This window comes from Lagenorhynchus albirostris, chromosome 20, assembly GCF_949774975.1.
Source record: "Lagenorhynchus albirostris chromosome 20, mLagAlb1.1, whole genome shotgun sequence".
NCBI classification, from domain to species: Eukaryota; Metazoa; Chordata; class Mammalia; order Artiodactyla; family Delphinidae; genus Lagenorhynchus; species Lagenorhynchus albirostris.
In genome coordinates, this window is record NC_083114.1 from 15,789,673 (window position 1) to 15,811,247 (window position 21,575).

At 57.3% G+C, this 21,575-nt stretch overlaps 2 protein-coding genes across 4 annotated transcripts; both read left to right on the top strand.

Annotated features, from left to right (window-relative positions):
* The first annotated feature begins 824 nt into the window (after positions 1-824).
* DHRS13 (dehydrogenase/reductase 13) lies at positions 825-11,112 on the top strand. Its single transcript, XM_060135837.1, has 6 exons — positions 825-1,071; positions 1,165-1,283; positions 2,285-2,408; positions 2,589-2,900; positions 4,330-5,295; positions 11,031-11,112. The coding sequence occupies exons 1-5, from the start codon at positions 945-947 to the stop codon at positions 4,770-4,772; spliced, it is 1,125 nt and encodes a 374-aa protein (XP_059991820.1). The 5' UTR covers positions 825-944; the 3' UTR covers positions 4,773-5,295; positions 11,031-11,112.
* Positions 5,524-20,895, top strand: FLOT2 (flotillin 2). 3 transcript variants are annotated; one of them, XM_060135835.1, is made up of 11 exons: positions 5,524-5,688; positions 11,031-11,112; positions 14,154-14,244; positions 17,305-17,428; positions 17,878-17,996; positions 18,115-18,228; positions 18,330-18,449; positions 18,539-18,753; positions 19,165-19,348; positions 19,657-19,806; positions 19,922-20,895. In XM_060135835.1, the coding sequence occupies exons 1-11, from the start codon at positions 5,640-5,642 to the stop codon at positions 19,958-19,960; spliced, it is 1,287 nt and encodes a 428-aa protein (XP_059991818.1). In that variant the 5' UTR covers positions 5,524-5,639; the 3' UTR covers positions 19,961-20,895. The 3 variants fall into 3 exon arrangements, with proteins under 3 accessions (XP_059991818.1, XP_059991817.1, XP_059991819.1); XM_060135834.1 differs by lacking the exon at positions 14,154-14,244 and adding an exon at positions 16,279-16,369 and having other exon boundaries at positions 5,525-5,688; XM_060135836.1 differs by lacking the exons at positions 11,031-11,112; positions 14,154-14,244 and adding an exon at positions 16,279-16,369 and having other exon boundaries at positions 5,541-5,688.
* The last annotated feature ends 680 nt before the right edge of the window (positions 20,896-21,575 follow it).

The window sequence follows — 21,575 nt, forward strand, 5'->3', positions numbered from 1 at the left end:
CCTGTGAGAATTTCAGAGACAAATTGCCTCCTGAAGGTCAGATAACAGATTTTACACTCTTCCTGCTTCCCTTCAGAAATGGAGGGGTGGGGGAGGCAGGGAGATAGACAGCTAATGAATGAGTGACTCCTGACAGCCCTTAACTGATGGTGCCACCCTGAACACGCTGTGCCACCTCTCTGGCCTCTTTGGGAAGAATCCCAGAAGCTGAGGGCTGAATATGAGGATTAGGAATTGACGGGCTTGTGTTTACTGAGAGCAGAGCATCCAGGACTGGACTCGCTCTCAGACACAGCAGCATTCATGTACCCACTCCTCTCCAGATGGGAAGGATTGCTATTTACTGACACCCAGAGGGCTCTCACATCTATCTGCTTAGCCCCTCCTGCTCCAGAGCCCAGAACAAAGTACAGGTACATACGAAGACGGTCACTCAAGCACCCACTGACAGACTACAGATGCATGCACACACCTGGAGGGTCTCGAGGCCCACAGATTCACACACCTACAAGGTGCTCACATGGGCACACACACACAGGATCCAGAGGCACGCACACAACCTAAAGGGCGATCCCAGGATCCATGGGCACATTACACACCAAAAAGTCATTCACGCCCTCCCTAGGGATTCATGTACATACGTAGAGGGCGCTCCCAGGGCCCAAGCGCACACATGCACCTAGGTTTTCGCACCAGCACACACCCAGAGGACGCAGACGCAGCGCCTAGGGGGCGCTCCCAGGGCCCACGCGCACACGCACGCACACACACCCCCTGCCCTGCCTCCCGCCCCCGTCCATCTCAGCCTCCGCCTCCGCCTTCGCCTTCGCGAGGCCGAAGAGCGCCTGTCGCCCTTCCAGGCCCGTGCGGGGCGATCCCGCAGCCTCCAGGCGGCGATCCAGGGCGGCTCGAGGCCTGAGCGGGAGCCCGGAGGCGCGGCCGGCATGGAGGCGCTGCTGCTGAGCGTGGGGTTGCTGCTGGGCGCCTACGTGCTAGTCTATTACAACCTGGTGAAGGCGCCGCCGTGCCGCGGCATCGCCAGCCTGCGGGGCCGCACGGCCGTGGTCACGGGTGAGTGCCGGCTGGCGGGCAGGGGGCGGGGAGGCCGGGACGGAGGGGGCGGTGGCCCGCGGGCTCAGTTCGGTTCCCGCCCGCCCTCCGCAGGCGCCAACAGCGGCATCGGGAAGATGACGGCGCTGGAGCTGGCGCGCCGGGGAGCGCGCGTGGTTCTAGCCTGCCGGAGCCGGGAGCGCGGGGAGGCGGCCGCCTTCGACCTCCGCCAGGTGAGGGCGGGCGGGGCCAGGCGGGACCGTGAACAGAGGACAGTCACACCTGGGACACAGGGGTGAGCAGAGCAGCTCGGGGCGGGTTTGGAGGAAACGCAGCCCCTGAAAGGAGAGTGCGGCTCGGTTCGCCAAGTGCAGAAGAGGGGGTGCACAGGTCTTCTGGTCACACAGCAAAAGGGCACCAGACCTGAAGGAATTAATTGCTATTCTAAGACATTTAAGGACCGGTAGAAGTTACATTAATGAAAGAGTCGGAAAGGGAAAAGCAGAGGGAACAGCATACGCAAAGGCCCTGAGGCAAATTAATTGGTCTGATTTAAGAAACCGATTAAAAGGTTTAATGAGGCTGGAACACAGTATGAGGAAAAGAGGCAAAATGAAGGGGCTGAACACTCTGAGCCAGGGCCAGGTTCTGAGGGCCCTTACAGACCCTACTGAGATCAGATTTTATAGAATGGGCAGTGGAGATCCAGTGAAGGGTCTTCCACAGGGTCTGGACTGTCAGAATAGCCTTTTGGAACGAACCCCTTGGTGGCCGTGTGGCGTCTGGTTTGGAGGGGGTAAGAGTGGGTTGGAGGACACCAGTGAGAAGTCTGTTGTAGAGTTTAGGGTAAACAATAATGGGCAGAGGGTATGATAATATTAATAATAATAATAGCAAGCGCCTATGCACGAGTGCGTGCCAGGCACTGTTCTAAAGATTTTACATATATTAACTCATTTAATCCTCACAATAGCTCTGAGACAGGTACTATTATTATTATTCCCACTTTACAGAGAACTAAGGCTCAGAAAGATTAAGCATCTTGCCCAAGGTCTCACTCTAGTAATAGGCAAAGTCAAGATTTGCATCCAGTGTTCACACACTTATCCACTACATTCTAACGCCTAGGGGCAGATCTTAGTAGTAGTAGGAGTTGAACTCTCAGAATTTGGTGCCTGGGGAGGGGGAAGAAGAGAAGCGTGCATATGACAGCCCAGCCCTTGCCACTCCACAGGAGAGTGGGAACAATGAGGTCATCTTCATGGCCTTGGACTTGGCCAGTCTGGCCTCCGTGAGGGCCTTTGCCACTGCCTTCCTGAGCTCTGAGCCACGGCTGGACATCCTCATCCACAATGCCGGTGAGGGGCAGCAGGCCCTGCAGGGGGGCGGCGGGTGGCCAGGGGGCAGCCGACCCCTCCAGCCAGGCTTTGCCAGGGGACGTGTGGGAAGGATGCCCCCTACCACCATCTCACATGGGGGACACCGAGGCCTCCAGGAATCCCTCTGGAGCAGTTGCTCACACCTAGCCCCTGCCCCAGGGATCAGTTCCTGTGGCCGAACCCGGGAGTCCTTTAACCTGCTGTTGCGAGTGAACCACATCGGCCCCTTCCTGCTGACACACCTGCTGCTGCCCCGGCTGAAGACATGCGCCCCCAGCCGCGTGGTGGTGGTATCCTCAGCCGCCCACCGTCGAGGCCGCCTCGACTTCACACGCCTGGACTGCCCAGTGGTGGGCTGGCGGCAGGAGCTGCGGGCATATGCCGACAGCAAGCTGGCCAATGTATTGTTTGCCAGGGAGCTCGCCACTCAGCTTGAGGGCACTGGCATCACCTGCTATGCAGCCCACCCAGGTGAGACTTGGCTCTCTGGCTGCTCTGCTGTGTTTTGATTCCCCCTCTCCCATCCTCGCCCCCATCCCATGCTCCCCCAACCTCTCACTGAGCCACAGAGTCTCAGGGTAGGAAGGAAGTCTGGTCCAAGGAGAGAACTGTTCCTTGCTGATCTTGAAGCTAGGCTCTCCTTGTCTGGGTTTTTCCTCTCACACCACAAACTTGGATGCTGACTGCTAGGTAGGGTATGGCAATGAATAAGGCCTAGGTTCTCACCCCAAGGAGCCATCCACATGACTGAACTGACTATAACATGATGATAATGATGATGTTAGCTAATAATTATTCATTCCGGGAGCATTTACTGAGTACCTACTATGTTCCAGGCATTAATCTCAATGCAGGGGATGTAGCAGTGAACAAAACAAAGACCTTATCCTTGTAGAGTTTACATTCTACTTTAGAGAAGGGGGGACAGCTAATAAATAAATATATACGGTGACAGGTGGTGATAAAGTGCTACGGGGCAAGATAAAACAGGGTAAGGGGACTAAGAAATGACAGGGTTGGCACAAGAAAAAGAAATGTCAGGGAGTGCTATTTTTATCTATGGCAGTCAAGGAAGATGTATCTGAAAAGGTAACATTTGAGTAGAGGCCTGAAGGAGATGAGAGAATGAGGCATGAGGTTTTCTGAGGAGAAGAGTTAAAGAACAGAGTAAATAGCGAGTGCAAGGGCCCTGAGGCAGAAGTGCCTGGTGTGCTTGAGAAAGAACAGGGAGCCTGGTATGGTTGGAACAGAGTGAGGGCGGAGACAGTGGCAAGAGATGAGGAATAGAGATGGGCTGGGTCATCCGGGGTCTGCGGGTCCACTGGAAGCATTTTGTCTTACAGTCTGAGTGATTTTACTGATGACTAAGACCCATCCCTGCCTTTAGGGAACAGGTTCCAGGATAACAAGATTTGCCCCACCCGTATTACCATACTGCATATTAGATAATCATTGCCTAAGGCTCATTAGTAACTATAATAGTGACAATAATAATTATAGATAACCATTATTACACTCCATGCCTCTAACATCCGAAACAGTGTCTGGTCTACTACAGGTGTTAATAAATGTTTGCTGATTCAACAAAGGAATAGGAAAAAAGATGAGCTAGTAGAAAAGGTGGAGAGAGACAGAATTGTTCCAGGCTGGGGACACAGCATGAGCAAAATCTGGAAGATGAGGATATATAAGGAGTTTGGATGGAGAAGAGGAGCTTGCTGTTAGAAACGAGTGAGGTCACCTTGTCGGGGCCCTAAATACTACCTGGTAAATACTACCTTGGTTTCCCTGGAACTGGACTCTGTTCCCCACTCCCTTGTAGCCCTATTCTTGCTGCTTTTACCCTGGGCCCTCACCCACTGTCCTCCCTGCTCCTTCCTTCCTTTCTTCCTGTCCACAGGGCCAGTGAACTCGGAGCTGTTCCTGCGCCACGTTCCTGGATGGCTCCGCCCACTTTTGCGCCCAGTGGCTTGGCTGGTGCTGCGGGCACCACGAGGGGGTGCCCAGACCCCCCTGTACTGCGCTCTGCAGGAGGGCATTGAGCCCCTCAGTGGGAGATACTTTGCCAACTGCCATGTGGAGGAGGTGCCCCCAGCTGCAAGAGACGACCGGGCAGCTCACCGGCTATGGGAGGCCAGCAAAAGGCTAGCCGGGCTTGGGCCTGGCGAGGGTGCCGAATCTGATGAAGATCCCCAGCCTGAGGACCCATATTCTCCGAGCAGCCCCCACCCTGAGGAGCCCACGGCTTCTGAACTCTACCCCAGCCCTCAGAGTTCACCAGACTTGTCTAAGGTCATGCGCCGAATTCTGGTTAAAGCTGAACCTGAGCTCCAAACCTCCTAACCCCCAGGCCGGGAAGCTTTCCAGGGCACTTGGTGGGCCTTGAAAACCTTAGCTGTGTGCCAGGCCACGCACTGGGCATTGAGAGGGTTGCAATTTTTACCTCCATGGTTACCTTCTGGGGCTTCAAGCTACATCCTGGACAGCTCGTTTCCAGATGGAAGGAAATAAAGGGTGATGATTTCTTCCTGAGAGTGACCGTAGCCCCAGATTGAGAGGCGGGGCGTAGTGTGCCAGATGCGGCTTCTCAGGAATTTGAATTTCGTATTTTCCAGGCTCTACCCTCAGGAATGCTGATCAGCCCTGGATGAGGGCCTGGGAATTTGTGATCTGATGCACTGCCAACACTGACAATTACTCAGCCGGGCCCTTTTCGACCGTGTAGCTAGGTAGTTGCATTATCCCCTTTTTCCAGAGGCGGGATTAGGCAGCCAGGTAAGGGACTCGCCCAAGGTCTCCCAGCTAGTAAGAGCAGGGGCTGAAATTGGAGCCCCGGCGGGCTGACTCCAGGGCCGGCCGCTGTAAGGTGGGTGCTGGGAGGTGAGAAAGGGCAGGGCGGTTGTTATCGAGGCGCCCGGCGGGAGTGGAGGGACGCCTTTGAGGGCTGGGCCCCGCTATGGCGACCCCGTGCCCTAAAGCGTGTTGACCGCCGCGGCTTGAGCTCTGGCTGCTTCCCTCCACACGCCGGCCCCGCCTTCCGCCGCCACACTTCCGGTGGGGCCGCGGCCGCGGAGGGGCGCGGGCGGGCGGCCGCTGGGGGTGGCGGGATAGGCTGGGCGCGGCCGGCGGTGCGGGCGGGCGCGGGTTGCGGGCCGGCTGCTGTTGTCCAGGTCTCTGCGCCCCCCGAGGGCCCTCCGTCCCGCCGGCGCCATGGGCAATTGCCACACGGTGGGGCCCAACGAGGCGCTGGTGGTTTCAGGTGAGCGGACAGCGAGCGAGGGAGGTGGGTCTGGGACACCCAGGGCCTGGAGGGTGTTTGGGGCGGGGGCCGGGCTGGGGAGCGAGCGGGGAGGGGCCAGGCCGGGGAAGGGCTCCGGGGGTGGGGCCTGAGCCTACGGCGTTCCGGGCCGCACTTGAGACCCCTTCCAGGAGGAACCCCCCCCCCAGTACTCCCATTTGCCGTGCTCTGCGCCCTAGGGCACGGGCCAGGGTCTCCCCCGCCCTGAATGTTTAACCGTGTTTATTCCCTCCTTTCTCTGCTTCCTCCCCTGACAGGGTCTCCCCTGTGGCCTAGGGGATCCCGAACTGAAGCCTTGGGGTTCCGGGAACAGTCTGGCCGGATGTCAGCGCCTGGGACGGGGGTTGGGTCGCAGGTGCATGTCTGGGGAGGGACCCTGGGCATGAATCCTTGGGCTCTGGGCACAGACCCGTTAATTCCCAGCAGGCTGGGTTTGCTGGGGTTAACGGGCACTGCCCGCCCCAGGGACGCGGGTGCGGCCTCTACAGAAACCTGGCTCTGTGTTGCTCTGGTTGCAAAATGCTGCAGGCTCCAGAATTTCTGTGAGCTTAGGTGGGGCTGGGGGACTGCAGTATTGGGGAGGGGAGAGATATCTTGCCTTAAGGCTGCTATTTAAATTGTATGTTTGGGTATCTTGGGAAGTGGCAGAAGCCTTTCAAGCCACGAATTCGTGCAGCCCCTGGCACGGGTGCTGGGGAGAGACTGTGTTTCCTGACAGCTTGGAGGCCTGTAGCTGCAGGAATCCCTCATATCTTCCCACTGTCAGTGTGGCTTCTCCGCCTGTGCAGAGTTGTTAGGGCCGGCTGCAGAATGAACAGGAGAGGGTGGGCTGGGCCAGGGCTTGTAGCTGCCCACCTTTGAGAGGTGTGATGATTCCATTGGGAACTTTCACCCCAGAACATGGCCTCTGGCTCAGTTTGTATCTCAAAATCCATCTCTCCCCTGGGACGGGAAATCCCCAGTCTCCCTAACTAGCACCTTACTCCAGTGGGGGAATTAAGATCCTTCACTTCCCTAGGAATTCCCTGGGGGTCCAGTGGTTATGACTCCATCCTTCCACTGCAGGGGTCCCGAGTTCGATCCCTGGTTGGGGAACTAAGATCCTTCACTTCCCTGAAAACCAGAAAAGATAGCCTTGGGGTCACCAGGGAGACCCCCAGAGAGCACTGAGGCCAAACCTGCTCCTCTGTAAGAACTGGGCCAGTCTCCCAGCCACCACTCCTAAAGAAGGTTTTTAGAAACCCAAATCTGCATTGCACTCGGTTTTTCTTGTGGGATTTCTCTCTAGAATCCTAGTGGCGCGGGGCAGGATGGGGGTGGGGGAGCCACTCTTCCGGTTTCACTGGATCTCCTAATCCTGAGGAGACAAAAGGTCCAGTCCTGTCTTTGTGGAGATCCTTGAGACTGAGGGGCAAGAGGAACCCCTGAGATGGGCTGCTCTGTGCCTTCCAGTTGCCAGGAACCTGGTCCTCTGGCCAGAGGCCAAGGCAGTGCTAGCTTCGAAGCTGTTTTAGGGGTGCGGAGAGGAGGCCATGCTGAGAATTAAGAGGACTGGAGTCAAGGGAGGGTGGAAGAGAAGAGAGAGAGAGAGAGAATGCCTGGCATAATATTACCTTCGGATTTGAGATGATCCAGCTGAGCTGTGGCTCTCTCTAGCACGTGGACTCCCAGCCCGGCGCCCCCCCCGCCCCATTACTTGGGCCTGCATCTAAGTCCAGGGGCATCTCACACAGCCTACTTTCAGAAGGAGGATGTTGATAGATTTCATGGTCATCTTTTCCACTTGAAAAGTCTGGAGGTTCTTCTTCTTGTGTAACCCCCCTCCTTCATTCTGTAATGTAAAATTTTTTCCTCTGTTTCCGCTTTTGAGAGTTTAAAAGGGGAATCCAAATTCCATACACCTTTCTCTCTTCTCTACATTAGGTCAGAAGTTCTTAGCCTGGAGTTTGTGGATAGAATGTAGAGCTCTTCGTATTTGGATGAGGGGAGAATAGTACATTTTTATTCACACTAACCTAAACTGATATTTAGCGTTTCTTATGATTATTAACGTCCGCAACAATCCATGATAGTATTAGCAGGTATTTTCCTACCATTCTGCCTTTGTTGCAGGTACCGTAAGAACCGTTTACGCTCATCACTACTTTGAAATTAAGCCAGTTGTTAAAATATCTACCACGAGATCTTATTATTTAATGTATTACACAGAGCACATATTACTATATCACACATTTGGTGGTTTTAACATTTTGATAACTTTAATTTGTTTCTTCTGTATCTTATTTTATGCATTTATGAACATTTGGCCATTACCAGACTACTAAGGGGGATTTCGACTGAAGAAATCCCCCTTGTATGGGAGGTCCCTGGTGGTCTACTGGTTAGGATTCGGCGCTTTCACTGCTATGGCCCGGGTTCAATCCCTGGTCAGGGAACTGAAATCCCACAAGTCACGCAGCACCACCAAAAAAAGAAAAATCCCGCTTGTAGAGTTGTAGATGGTCTTCTTGACTAGTAGGAAGAAAAGGGTGGAAGAGGGGCAGGAAGGGAAAGGAGTGTTCCTGAGAGGGTGGACTGGCGCCTGTGTTTGGGGAGGGCTAAGAGTAGGACGGAGGTCATCATGGGATATTTTTTGATTTTTCAGCTTGGTTGAGGACAGAGCAAAGGAAAGCAGGTTGAGTTAGAAAAAGTGAGCTAACATTAGGAGAAACTTCCGGGTCTGGAGACAGTGAGAACTGGGGAGGTCAAGGAGGGGCCACCTAAGCGTCCTCTTTTGGGAGTGGTGCTCAATGTGACCAGGAAGCTGGGGGGAGGAAGATGCCTTCCAGGGGAGGAGGCTGCTGGGGGCGGGACAGCCTGGCAGTCCCAGCTTCCTGTTGTCGCTACCCCTGGGAACCTGGCCATGTTGCCCTTGGCTGAGGCCCAGCTTGGGCCGAGACAGCCTGCTCCCAAGGTCAGAGAGTGAGTTAAAGGTAAAGGGTGGACAGCCCCCCGGGGCTCCCCCACCCCCATCCCGCCCCGCGCCACTACCACCACCCCTCCCACAGCACACTGAGAAGTCCCCGGGGTTGGGGGGGGTGAGGAACGAGGAAGTGATGGCTACTCTAGAAGTTATCTCCGGACATGAACCCCTAGGTCTGGCCTGGGTCACTGCAGGAGGCTACCACAGCAAGGAAGCTGTGCCCCAGCCCCGACCAGGCCAGAAGAAGTGGAACAAGCTGTGGTTTTGGACCCTCTTCCGGTTTCACTGGATCCCGAGATGGTTTGGGTTTCAAGTTGACTGCTTGTCCTTAGCGGCTTCCCTTACCCCGTCCCCAGGGCAGAGAAGCCTGCAGCGCCTTACCTTGAGCAGTGGCCCCGAGAACCCGTATCTCCAGGACCTAAGACCTCTTCCTGCCCCTGTGCACGCTGCGGGGCTGCTCCTGGCCCCTGGGCCTCGGGCTCGGCTGCTCGCACCCTGTGCATAGAGCAGACCAGGACACAGGGCTGGCCGCTCCGTGGGCCGTGCCAGACACCGGCCCTCTGACTCGGCAGGCCCGACGCTCCTGCGGGGTCCTTGTTCCTTTGCCTCCGCCTGTTTAAAACTTGTCTCTGGTTTGTGGTTCTCTCTGTTGTCTCTGCTCGGTTGTCGGCCTGACCACCCACCCAAACCCAGGCTCTAGACCTGCAGTGTCCGATATGGTAGCCACAAGCCACAGGTGGCCACTTAAATTTAAGTTAATTAAATTAAAATGCAGTTCCTTGGTTACACCAGCCACATTTCAAGTGCTCAGTAACAAATGTCCCTGGTAGGTGCCTTGTTGCACAGCACAGCTGGGGAGCGTTTCTACCCTCGAAGGAAGTTCTCTTGGACAAGACTACTCTAGGAGTCATCCCCCCACGTGAACCCCTAGGGCTGGCCTGGGTCACTGCAAGAGGCTGCTTCTACCCAGCCTCCCTGACCCAGGTATCTTCCTCCCACTGCAAAGTGGTGTTTCTAAAATGCAAATGTAACTGTTGCTCCTTAGCTTAAATGACTCCCCCATCACTCTCTCTCTCTCTCTCTCACACACACACACACACACACACACACACACACACACACACACACACACACACACACACACACACACACACACACACACACACACACACACACACACACACACACACACACACACCCTCTCCTTGGCCTGATACCTAAGACACTCCATGATCTGCCCTCTGCCCCTCCACCCTGCCTTGTCCCCTCCCAAGGGGCCTGAGAGACACTGTAACCCAGATATACAAAACTACGCCCTGACCTTTGACCATGGGAGGCAAACACCCTAAGGCTTTCCTGAAAACCCGTTTGTGAACGAGGAAATGATGACACCCACTGGCATTTTCCCCATTACGTTTCCTTTGAATCGTCTGTTTCTGAACATGTCTGCACTGCAAGTGAACAGCCCCTCTTGCTTTTACTGAGTTTTCTTGAACTTGTTGAGTAATTTTGGCATCAGCAGAAGGGTTTGTGACAAGAATTTCAAGAATTGATTTTTCTCGTTTCTGTATAGAGAGCTGCCGTACGTGTCCACGGCGTGAATCAGGTCGTGGCCAGGTTCAACATGCTATTTAGTTGATAAACAGTTTTTCCAGGAATCACTTCCTTTTTAGGCCTTTTCCCTTTCTCTTTTCCAGTTGGTACCATGAGTTGGGCTCTGTTATGAGGCCTTGCCTTCCCCATCCACTCCCACAAGAAGAACGAATTCACTCTGAACCCCTGGGAGTAGAGAACCAGCCTCACTGTTGGACACGAGCAAGGCCCCAACCTTGGCTCAGAGTCTGTCTTCCGTTAGCCTCCCACCCGCATTCCCTCTGTGACTGCACTCACTCTGATAACAGGCGAATCGCATAGTATGACCATCATCCCAGGAAAAGGTCCCTCCTCCTAGTCTCACCTCTTTTAAGATAGGAATTTTATCTTCATCTCTGTTTCCCTAGCATGAAAAAATATTTGTTTGCCGAATGGATGGTTGAATCAAAGATGGAAGCTTTTCCATTCACTCCTGCCCACTGACCTCTCATCTGTTCTCTGAAAGCACTTACATTCTGAACTACTCATTGGCTACCCTCCTTTCTATGCAAATTGCCTGTCTACCAAACTAGATCCCAAGGCCCTTCAGGGCATACCTTCCATTTATTTGTAACCTCAGCACCTGGCGCCCAGCAGTGGGAGTTGTCAAGTGTCAGAGCAGGCGAAGGCCCAGAGCTGCTGTTGGCGGCATGGAGGGTAGACAGACTCAAGAACTGACTGACCAGCAGTGGTTTGCTTTGCTCTCCAGGGGGCTGTTGCGGTTCTGACTATAAACAGTATGTGTTTGGCGGCTGGGCCTGGGCCTGGTGGTGTATCTCCGACACTCAGAGGTAAGGGCCTGGGGGCCAGCAAACCGGACATCCTGGTGGGCAAGGGAGAAAAGGGTTTCCATCCTTACCCCCTTCACCCCACAGGTCAGCTAGAGCATCTACCACTTGCTGCCTTCCACTCTGGGGGGCGGGACCTCCTAAGAAGCAGATGAAATGGGTTACACAGGGATGCAGGAGGTCTGTCTGTGGGCACCTCCTCCTTGGTGGGTGTGCTTTTTTCCATTGAGGGCATCACTTCTGTCCCAGAGAATTCAAGCAGAATGCAAATGCCCTGATTCTAGCTCAGAGTTATTCGCGAAGCCTTAATTACACACCTGTTTGGAGTGGGTCTAAGAAGGGAAGAAGGGCTGAAGGGACCCCTTACACAAACCCTCACCTGTGCAGGCCCTGGGACAATGCAGGCAGGGCCTAAATGGCAGAGAATGGATATACAGTCTAAAGGGGCTCTGACAGCAGCGTGTTAAAGGCAAGGGGTAGGGATCTAAGGAATTGGCTCTGGGGCCGGGCAAGACGGCTCTGGACCTCCTAAATCAGTCTGGAGAGACTTACTCGGGGAAGGGAGGTTTCAGCTCCCCAGAGGGCCCACCGTCAGGCTCTACCTGCTGGCTTTCCCAGAGCCTGCCGCAGGGGTGGACTTGGCCTGGGCCTCTCCTGCCCCCTCACTGCCCACCCAGGAGGAGATGAGGCCCGGGCACCTCTCCACCAGCACCCCTTCCTGACTATGGGAGATCAGGCGAGGGGCCCAGATTCTTCCAGGCCAGGACCCAGGCAACACAGGCAGTAGAGCTGCGAAAGTGCGGGCATGTTGGCGGCGGTGGGGGTCATCTGAAGGGGAAGCAGCAGAGATTCCAGTGAAATCCCCTTCCTGGACCCCAGCCCCACCAGTCAGCAGAGAGATGCCCCATGGCCACACTGAGCTGCTAGTGCTTGGGGCCTCAGGGAGTCTGAGGGTGTTGGCTAGTGTCAGGGGCATGGGAAGCATGTCACCGCTTTTAAACTTCACTGATTTCTCACTAACCCCCTCCACTGTTCCATCTCTCCCGCACCTGGCCCTGCCTGAGTTGAGGGATCCCGGGGGACTTTTCTGGCCCAAGGCCAGAAGTGTCAGAGAGTAATCAGTACTGGTCACAGCTTCCTCTCAGGCGGATCCTAAGCACTCCTGAGGGGGCCAGTTGGCCTGTCAGAAGCCCTGAGGTGCCCTCCGCAGAGACACTGTCACCCCACCCCACCCGCCATGGGGCGACAGAGCATCTTGTCAAGACACCTCGACATACAGCCATGCCGAGAGAGTTTGCCATTTGCCCAGAGACCTGTCCTGCCCGGGCATCCACTGCTGGGGCAACACCCAGCAGCCCTTTCTCCACATCCATGGTCCCCGCTCTGTCTTCTTGCTGCAGGGAGCAGAGCCCCAAGACAGGAGGGCCAAGCTCCTCTGACAGCAGGCTTGGAAGTGAGGGGTGGGGGCCCTTGTCCTCATCCTAGGAAACTGATCTCCCACATCCAGGCTCAGCATCCTCCCTCTGGTCCCACTTGCTGGGTAGTCTGAGCCTGCAGCCGCTCCCCTTCCTGGGCCCTGTTTGGGGCAGCCCCTTCCCCAGCCCCTAGCCTGCTTGGGGGACATCTCCACAAGCTGGGGCCTTTATTTCCCTAGGCTGGCAGGAGCCTCTCAGGTCAGAGTAGAGGTTTCTAGCCCAGCCTCCCTTTTGAGATACTTTCCACAGCCATCCTGCATGTCACCCTCCTTGGTGTCAGCCATTCTTCTCCAGAATCAGGGAAGTTCCTCCTGCTGCACTTTGCTGCCACATCCTGTCCTATCCTGAGGCCCTGATGTGGGCAGCTCTCTCTCCCTTGCCCGAGTGATTCCTCCACCTCTGGCATCTGAGCTGCAGCCTCCCTCCTTCGCTCCCTTACTCCCTCCCTCCTCCCTCTTTCCTGTCCCCCTCTCTCCTCCTTCCCCAAAAGAGAGCTTGGTGGGTTCCTGTCTGAGCTGGGTCTAGAGTCCTCTCAGACCCAAGGGTGCTATTTTTAGGGGCTCGAGTGAAGGCAACCTTTGCACATCTGCATGGCTGGAGCCCCCAGGGCTGGCACTGCGAGAGTAGAGTTGGGGGATCCACATTGCCTACTGCTCCCCGTCCCCCCAGTCCACCTGCTTCTGCTCCGTCACCTCAGCCTCCCTCCTCCCTTCCTCTGGTGTAAGGAACCTTCCATGCTGTCCACAGCCTGGCCTCCGCCTGGACCAGCACTCTGCACACACTCTCACACACGCTGCCCTAGGAAGGCCCAGCTGGGGGGGGCCAGGTAGCTTTGAAGCACTTGGTTTCCTTTGCCGTGACTCTGTGCTGTGCCCAGCTCTAGAAATTCCAAAGTGAACGACTCCGTTGTTTCCCAGTTGTTGTTCCTGTGACTATCCTGGCAGGGGCGCACTTTCTGCCCCAGCCTTCCTGGACACGCCCTTCCCCCTGATCAGAAAATCCAAAAATCTAGGGAGGGGGCTTTTCTGGCCCTAAATTGCCTTCTTAGTGATATGAAGCACAGGCCTTGAGGGTTTGTGCCCCCAGCAGGATTCAGTATTTTCTGTGGCTCATTGATCCCCAGAGTGGCCTCCCCCGCCAATTCTGGAAACACAGGTTAGCCTGTGTCTGGAGGGTGGAGCTGAGGCTGTCTCGCAGATTGTGCCAGGAATCTCCTGGGAAAGTGAGGTGGTGGGTAACCCAGGTGCCCTATGCACAGGCCTCCCAACCTCAGGTCACAGGCCCAGGGCATGGGCCGACTTTTCCTCCAGCCCAGTAGCTCCTCACTGGAAGGGTATGGGGGCTAGAGAAGAGACCCAGAGGCCTCAGGCCAGCAAGGGGGTGTCTCTGTCCCCCTGCGGCCCTAGGCTGAGCTGGCAGCGGGGGGAGCTGAAGTGCTAAGAGCAGCCCCGCCCCACCCCCCAGGCGTCAGGCTTTGGGTGCTTGTCTGGTAACCACTGTGTGTGTTTGCTGTGTCCCCTCCTACCCCTTCCTGTCCCTACCTCTCCCCACCCCCTGGCTGCTCCTCAGACTGTCTCTGGAGGTTATGACCATCCTGTGTCGCTGTGAGAATATTGAGACGTCGGAGGGGGTCCCGCTATTCGTAACAGGGGTTGCACAGGTAATAACCCACCTGCTTCCCTCCTCTGTGTCTAACCTTCTCTCTTCCTGCCCTGCGGGGCCTGGCAGGCAGGCGCCGGATGGACTCCACTTCTGAGAGTGTGCCTCTCTCCCCTCTGCTCCCACCTCTGCTGCTCTGGGTGGCAGGATGGATCCCTACAGATCCCCAACTCCCTTGCCCTCGCTCACTGGGGCTGCTAGCGGGGAAAGGGCGAGGGCTTCTGGAAGCTCTGCCCAAGTTTGCCAGTGGGGGTCCTTGGATGACAAGCCTAAATTGGGAGTAAGTTGAGGCAGGAGACACAGGCCCTCTAGTGACAGAGCTGGGCTGTCTGGGCGGAGGGTTCCGGCCTAACGACTCCTACAGAAGTCCTAGCCCTCCAGGCACCACGGAGCCCCTTGCCAGCCCCTGCTCCAGGCTGACACCTCAGTGTCAAGCCCTAGTCCTCCCTGCAGGGCCAGGAGATGCGTCCCAGGGGGAGTTGTGTTCACCCCGCCACTTGACGCCCCCCAATTTCCTGCCCCTAATTTGTGTTGAGGGACCTTTGAGCAGATCTCTTGTCACCAGACTTCAGCTTCCGCATCTGTGAAATGGGGAGAATTATGCCCTCCCTGTGCCTTGTAGGAATATTGGAAAGGCGAGTAGAACAATATGAGGGTGCTTTGGGATTTTCAGGGAAGAAGTGCTAGAGGAATCCCATCTGTACCATGAACACGATCTCATGATCTCACTTGGAAAAGCAAGTGACCTGCTGTCTCACTCCTCACTGCCACGCAGCCGTAGCTATGAAACCCTTTCTTGAGCAAGGGCGTTGAGCAGCTCCAAGTGCTTTCTTCATGACATGCAAGTTCCCATCTTCATTGCTTCATTCACCAGCTTCCTGTTGAGCACCTTGTCAGCTCCAGGCACTGAGGAGGCAGCGATGAACATCAGAAAACCCCTGGCTTCTCAGAGCCTGCATGCTGGCAGGTCCCCAGGCTGGAAGAGACCTACATGTCACCTTACCCATCCCCTTCCCTCTCATGAAATTGTCTTCCAGCTTCTCAGGCAAAACCCCTGCACCACCACACCCTTCCTCACCCATCGTGTTATCCCTAATGGGAAGGGGACTGTCCCCATCGCACCCACCCCTTGTAGCCACAGGAGGGAAGGCTTCAGGGCAGAGGCCTGAGGAGAAGCTCAGAGCGCCTTGTGTGGAATGAGTAGGGTCCAGGCCTCTCTCGACCCGCTTCCAGAGCAGCCTCATCTCCCTCCAAACCCACGTTCTGCTTGAAACGGCTGCAAATGCCCCGGTCCCTTTTCAGCTGGGTGCTGTGGACCCTCGAGGACTCAGGTTGTCTGGGCAGAACAGCTCTTCGTAGGATTAGTGCTTCTTGGCCAGGAAGCTCTAGTGTGACCCCAGCCCTTTCCCCCACTGGCCCACCTGGCCCCAACCCCAGAGGGTGGGCTTCAAGTCCTAGCCTGTTGCTAGGTAGAGGGACCAGGCCGGGATTCCCTCGCAGGGAGCAGACTCCCAGCGTGCCAGGCTACACGGCAGAGCTTTCTCAGCAGCCTCCTGGGGCATCCCAGGGTGTGAGCAGACCCAGGGAACAGGTGAGGGCCATGTTCAGATGGCATCCCTGGACGGCCCGCACAGCACGGCCTAGAGGACCAGCATTTACGTGCTGTCCCAGGACACACACACAACTACATCTGTAGACTCTGCCCACCCCCGATCCTCCAGCCCAGCCCACCCGCAGCCAATTCTCCTCTGCTTCCCTTTCCCACTCCTCCAGCCAGGCTGACCTGAGCAGAGGACACGTGTGCACGTGGATAGCACACTCCACTCCTTCCTGTGAGCCCTCTACACCCCACCCCCCGCCTGCTTTCCCACCCATCTCCTCCTCACATGCTCCCTGCTCTGACCCCTTAGAGGGTCCTCCCCCGCAGCAGGACCCCTGGCCCATCCCAGCCGGAGCAGTGAGGTGTCGCACTCTTTCCCTGCACCCCAGGCCCTGGGCCCCCAGACCCATGTCCCTGTTTTGCGTTTCTTGGCAGGATTTCCCTAGAGATTATGACGTTGCAGCCCCGCTGCGAGGACGTAGAGACGGCCGAGGGGGTAGCTTTAACTGTGACGGGTGTCGCCCAGGTATAGTAACTCAGCAGCCCCGCGCATGTCCGTTGAGCTGCCTCGTCCCCATGCTGGGGTTTGGGGGGGAGGAGGAGAGGACGGCAGCCAGGGGCAGTCTCCCTCCAGCGCCCCTGCCCCCGCCCCCCCTGCCAAGAGTGTCATCGCCACTGGAACGCACTCGGCCTCTTGGCCGCCCAGCAGGACTAACAGACATCCCTTCTCTCCCCAGCGGGCCCACGGAGGACAGAACCAGTGCTGAGAACTCCTGTCTCACTAACCCCACCCCGTTCTTTGCAGGTGTCAGAAATGCCAAGCCCCAGACTCCAAGCCTTCCCTGTTCCCTGGGTAGGGGGCTGCAGGGTGGGGACCAGAGGGTGAGGCCACGTGAGGCAGGGGAGCTCTGGAGTCAGAGGCCGCGTTATCTTCCCAGCTCAGTGCCTGGCCAAGGGGCTTCCTGCTCTCCAGAAGTCCACGCAGGGCAGGTTCAACCATGTTCTAGGCCTCTGGTGAGGGGGTTGTTGGCTTAGTGCCTTGGGAGACAAAGGCAGGAGGATGCCCACCCTCGGTGGCGGACCCCGGACCTGTCTCCTACCCTGTCCCGCTCTCTTTCCTAGTCTGTCTGTCTGTCTGTGCCCCTATTGCTCATTCTCCTCTTTGCAGAGACCTGCAGGCTGAGGGGCAGAGAGTGGACTGGAGGGGTAGTGGGGAGCCCCAAATGCCCAGGAGAGAGGCCATGGCAGGGCCTGGGGCTGCCAGTGAAGATGAAGCTTCTCAGTATGAGTTCCTCCTGTCTTCTCCACACTGGAGGCCTCAGACAGACTCCACCCCCTCCCAGCCCCTAGGCCTCCAGGTCCTGAAAAGGAGGGGAGGGGTACCATCACCATCCTCCTGGGTCTGGGGCCTCCGTCTGCCTCCCTCCAGCCTGGCTCAGGTGCCTCTGTGACTACCGGCAGGTGAAGATCATGACCGAGAAGGAGCTCCTGGCCGTGGCCTGCGAGCAGTTCCTGGGCAAGAGTGTGCAGGACATCAAGAACGTCGTCCTGCAGACCCTGGAGGGGCACCTGCGCTCCATCCTCGGTGAGGCCCTGCCCAGCCCGGGGACCCCTCTGCTGCCTTCAAGGAGCCTCACAGTGTCCCCAGGCCATGGCCAGGGAGGGGACAGGGCGAGCAGGGGGTTCTGTCTGTCAGTCCCACTGAGAGGCTTCTAGCTGAAAAGCTGATACCTTTTCCGTCAAGTATTTCCTTTCAAAACATGAGGTGACTTGAGTGACGAGGAGGGCATTGAAGTAGGGGGTGAGCGGCTGCCAGTCTGGTCAGGCACCTGGTGCTGCTTGGGACACTTTTCCTCATCCTGCCTGGACCCTGCAGGAGGAGGCTCAGTGTTAGACACTGTTAAGAAGAAACCAAGGAAGACCCAGCTCTGACCGCGTGACCCCTGCTACACTCAGACCTCCGCCTGCATGCCTCCCCCCTTTCCCAGCTGGCTGGGCCCCTGGGGAGCCAGCCCACGATGCTTCTGCCCTCAGGGACCCTGACAGTGGAGCAGATCTATCAGGATCGGGACCAGTTTGCCAAGCTGGTGCGGGAGGTGGCAGCCCCCGACGTCGGCCGCATGGGCATCGAGATCCTCAGCTTCACCATCAAGGTGCAGTGTGATGGGAAGCCTGTGGCCTCTGCATCCATCCGGGAGTGGGGAGCTTGGCCAGAGGAGAACCTTTATGCCTCTGACTGTTCCCAGGGATGACTCCCCCTTCCCTCCCCAGGACGTGTATGACAAAGTGGACTATCTGAGCTCCCTGGGCAAGACGCAGACTGCTGTGGTACAGAGAGATGCCGACATCGGAGTGGCCGAGGCTGAGAGGGATGCAGGCATCCGGGTATGTGGGCTTTCCTTCCCAGCCCCAGGGACAGGGAGCTCAGGGGTGGTGGGACCACGGTTGCTCAGGGGACCCTGAGCACCTGCCCCTCCTGCTCCCAGGAAGCCGAGTGCAAGAAGGAGATGCTGGACGTGAAGTTCATGGCAGACACCAAGATCGCCGACTCCAAGCGAGCCTTCGAGCTGCAAAAGTCAGCCTTCAGCGAGGAGGTCAACATCAAGGTGAGAAGCTGTAGGGCATCCCGAGTTGGGGCTCAGGGCCCAGGACTTGGCAGCCAGCCTCTGACATGCTGACCACACTCCCGCCACAGACGGCTGAGGCCCAGCTAGCTTACGAGCTACAAGGGGCCCGTGAGCAGCAGAAGATCCGGCAGGAAGAGATTGAGATTGAGGTCGTGCAGCGCAAGAAGCAGATTGCAGTGGAGGCGCAGGAGATCCTGCGCACAGACAAGGAGCTCATAGCCACAGTGCGCTGCCCCGCCGAGGCCGAGGCCCACCGCATACAGCAGATCGCCGAGGGCGAGAAGTAGGTGCCACTGGGGCCCGGGCTGGGGGATTAGTCCAGCTCCCCTGCCACCCATGCACTCCCTCCACTCCTGACTGAGCTTGGGGGCCCCTTCTCCCCCACTGTGAAGTAGGAGTGACCCGCCTCCCCCACGGGATTGTTGTTAGGAAGACTGAATTAGATGTAGGAGGTTTAAGGGCCTGGTATGGTGCCTGGCACAGAGGGCACCTCTGCTTGGTCCCCTCTCTCATTTGCATCTGGGAGCCAGTGCCCTCTCCTTGGCCAGATCCAGAAGGCCAGGGCACCCCCCTCTCGTGGGTCCCCCACCCCTGACACCTGCCAAAGCAGAGGCTCGGGGTTTGTTGGCCCCCAGGCAAGGCTGGAGGGGCCCCCGGGACTTCCCACTGATCCTGCCCACCCGGGCTCCCCCAGGGTGAAGCAGGTCCTCTTGGCACAGGCAGAGGCTGAGAAGATCCGCAGAATCGGGGAGGCGGAGGCAGCAGTCATCGAGGCGATGGGCAAGGCAGAGGCTGAGCGGATGAAACTCAAGGCTGAGGCCTACCAGAAATACGGGGACGCAGCCAAGATGGCCTTGGTGCTGGAGGCCCTGCCCCGGGTGAGGCTCCCACCCCAGCCTGGGACTGGCTGGGCAAGCGCTGGACTTCTCTGGACTTTGTCCGTAACACAGCGACAGGCTGGCTGGGAGGGTTAAATTGGGGAGTACTCAGCAGTGGGGAGAGAACCCCACAACAGGCATAGGCTCATCCCTAACCCACTGGGCCATCTGACCATGAATTGCAAATGAAGGCCACCCAGGCTACACTGGGATTGGGTGAGGTAGAGACGGGAGGGAGAGATGCTGGACAGGGCAGGTGGATGGAGTCTGAGTACCAACCAGCTCCCCTCCCGCCCCCCGCCTCCTAGATTGCTGCCAAAATCTCCGCCCCCCTGACCAAAGTCGATGAGATTGTGGTCCTCAGTGGGGACAACAGCAAGGTGACCTCAGAGGTGAACCGACTGCTGGCCGAGCTGCCTGCCTCTGTGCACGCCCTCACGGGCGTGGACCTGTCTAAGGTGGGTGTCTAGCCATCTGCGGTGGGTTGCTGGGCAGCCCAGTGGACTGGCCCAGGCGGAGCGGCCGGTTGGGGGCCCCGGAACCAAGGCCTCATGGCATCTCCCATCCTTGCAGATACCGCTGATCAAGAAGGCCACCGGTGCACAGGTGTGAGGTCCCGAAGGCTCACACCATTCAGCAGCCACCGCCCCCTCTTCAGCACCCGTTTTAGTACCACAGGGACAACGGGAACGTTACTGACTCTGGTGCCTTATTTTGTAGGGACCAGGAGTGCTGCGTGTTCAGGCCTCTGGCTGTCTTCCCTTCTCCCCTGTCTCTGTCTGTCTACATCCTCTTCTCCTCTACCCCACACCCTCATTTTCACTGCCACATTTGTCTGGTTTGTCTCTTCCGCCCTTATCTTCCTGTACGTTTCTTCCTTTGTCTGTTTGTCTTTTTCTCTCCCCTCTCCTCCCATCCTCTACACACATCATGTAGTTTAGGCTGAAGATGTTGAGTATAGTCATTGTCTGTCTGTTGGGGGGTGGCCCTGCTGCTCCTCAGAATCCTGGTGCCTTGAAGTTTTCTGTGCATCTGTCCATCCCCCCTGCGGCCCCAGCCAGAGCTTCAGCATGGGTGCAGGGATTCTGGGTAGGACGGCCACCCTGCCCTCTCCTGGCCTGGTCCCTGCCCCCAGGAAGCCCCCAGCCTCGCACACTCTGGCCCTTCTCGGCCCAGGTTATCTGTGGCTGCAGGCCCAGGGCCAGCACCATTCACTAACCCCGTGCCCAGCCCCAGGCCTGCTCTCATACCTTACCTCTTTCTCCCCCGCCCAGGGGCACGGAGGGAAGGCCTCCTGTGTAGGGCAGCTCCCTCAGTTTACTACTGCCTTAGGAGGCCCCTGCTTGTGCTCAGGGAAGTCCCCTTCATGGACATGTCCCTACTAGGTGGAGCGGGGCTTGGTCCCAACTCTGCTAAGCCCTTCTGGGGTCAGGATCTAGCCCTTCTGGAGACCGGAAAGTGTAGAGACCCTCTTCCTACCAGGGCTGTACTGTCCTGGGTGTCGGGCTGGGCCCTTCCAGTGGGCAAAGCTATGGTACCCTATACAGAATCCAGTGCTGTAGACTGGCCAAGACTCCACACCCCTGTGCCAGCTTCCTTCCTGGCCAGAGTGACTAGGTTCCAGCCATGGGGAAGCAGCCCGGTCCTCTGTGTCCTTGCTCCAGTGGAGGCAGAAGAGCCCAGGACCCAAGCATCCTGTGGTCCCAGTCCCCCACCCCTTGCCCTGCCCCAGCCTGTGTAGCCGTTCCTGCATGTGGATGCTGCATGTGTGGTCTGGGGCTTGGACGCTGCACTGCCCCGCTGCCCGTCCCTTCTGGTGAAATAAAGATCTGGTTATGCCCACACCCTGTATTGTGTCTTTTGTGAGGGGAGAGACTGGGAAGCAAGGACCAACCAGGTCCCCCACCCCCTACACCCCTTCAGCCTGAAAGCTGCACTTTGCCTGTTCTTCCCCACCCTAGCCACTGGGGGGCACCAGCACCCAGGCCATGCCCCCTTAGCATCCTAGAGCAGGGCCGCCATCGCCCAGGTGCTGAAGCTAGACCTGAGGCCAGGGAGACCTGGCTCCACTGCAGACAGAAGACGGAAGGGGCTGCCAGGTTCACTGCACCCCTGCCCATCCTGAGCCCCACTCGGTAATGGAGACTGTTTCTCAAGAGCGTGAGCCCTGGAGTCAGACTGCTTGGGTTTAAATTTTAGTTCTGTTGTTCATCACCTGTGGAATCTT

Coding starts and splice junctions, on each gene's coding strand:
- FLOT2 (XM_060135835.1), top strand. CDS start 5,640: ATGGGCAATTGCCACACGGTGGGGCCCAACGAGGCGCTGGTGGTTTCA. Junction 11,113..14,153: donor TGTATCTCCGACACTCAGAG/GTAAGGGCCTGG, acceptor GCTGCTCCTCAG/ACTGTCTCTGGAGGTTATGA. Junction 14,245..17,304: donor TCGTAACAGGGGTTGCACAG/GTAATAACCCAC, acceptor GACTACCGGCAG/GTGAAGATCATGACCGAGAA.
- DHRS13 (XM_060135837.1), top strand. CDS start 945: ATGGAGGCGCTGCTGCTGAGCGTGGGGTTGCTGCTGGGCGCCTACGTG. Junction 1,072..1,164: donor CCGCACGGCCGTGGTCACGG/GTGAGTGCCGGC, acceptor CGCCCTCCGCAG/GCGCCAACAGCGGCATCGGG. Junction 2,901..4,329: donor CTGCTATGCAGCCCACCCAG/GTGAGACTTGGC, acceptor TCCTGTCCACAG/GGCCAGTGAACTCGGAGCTG.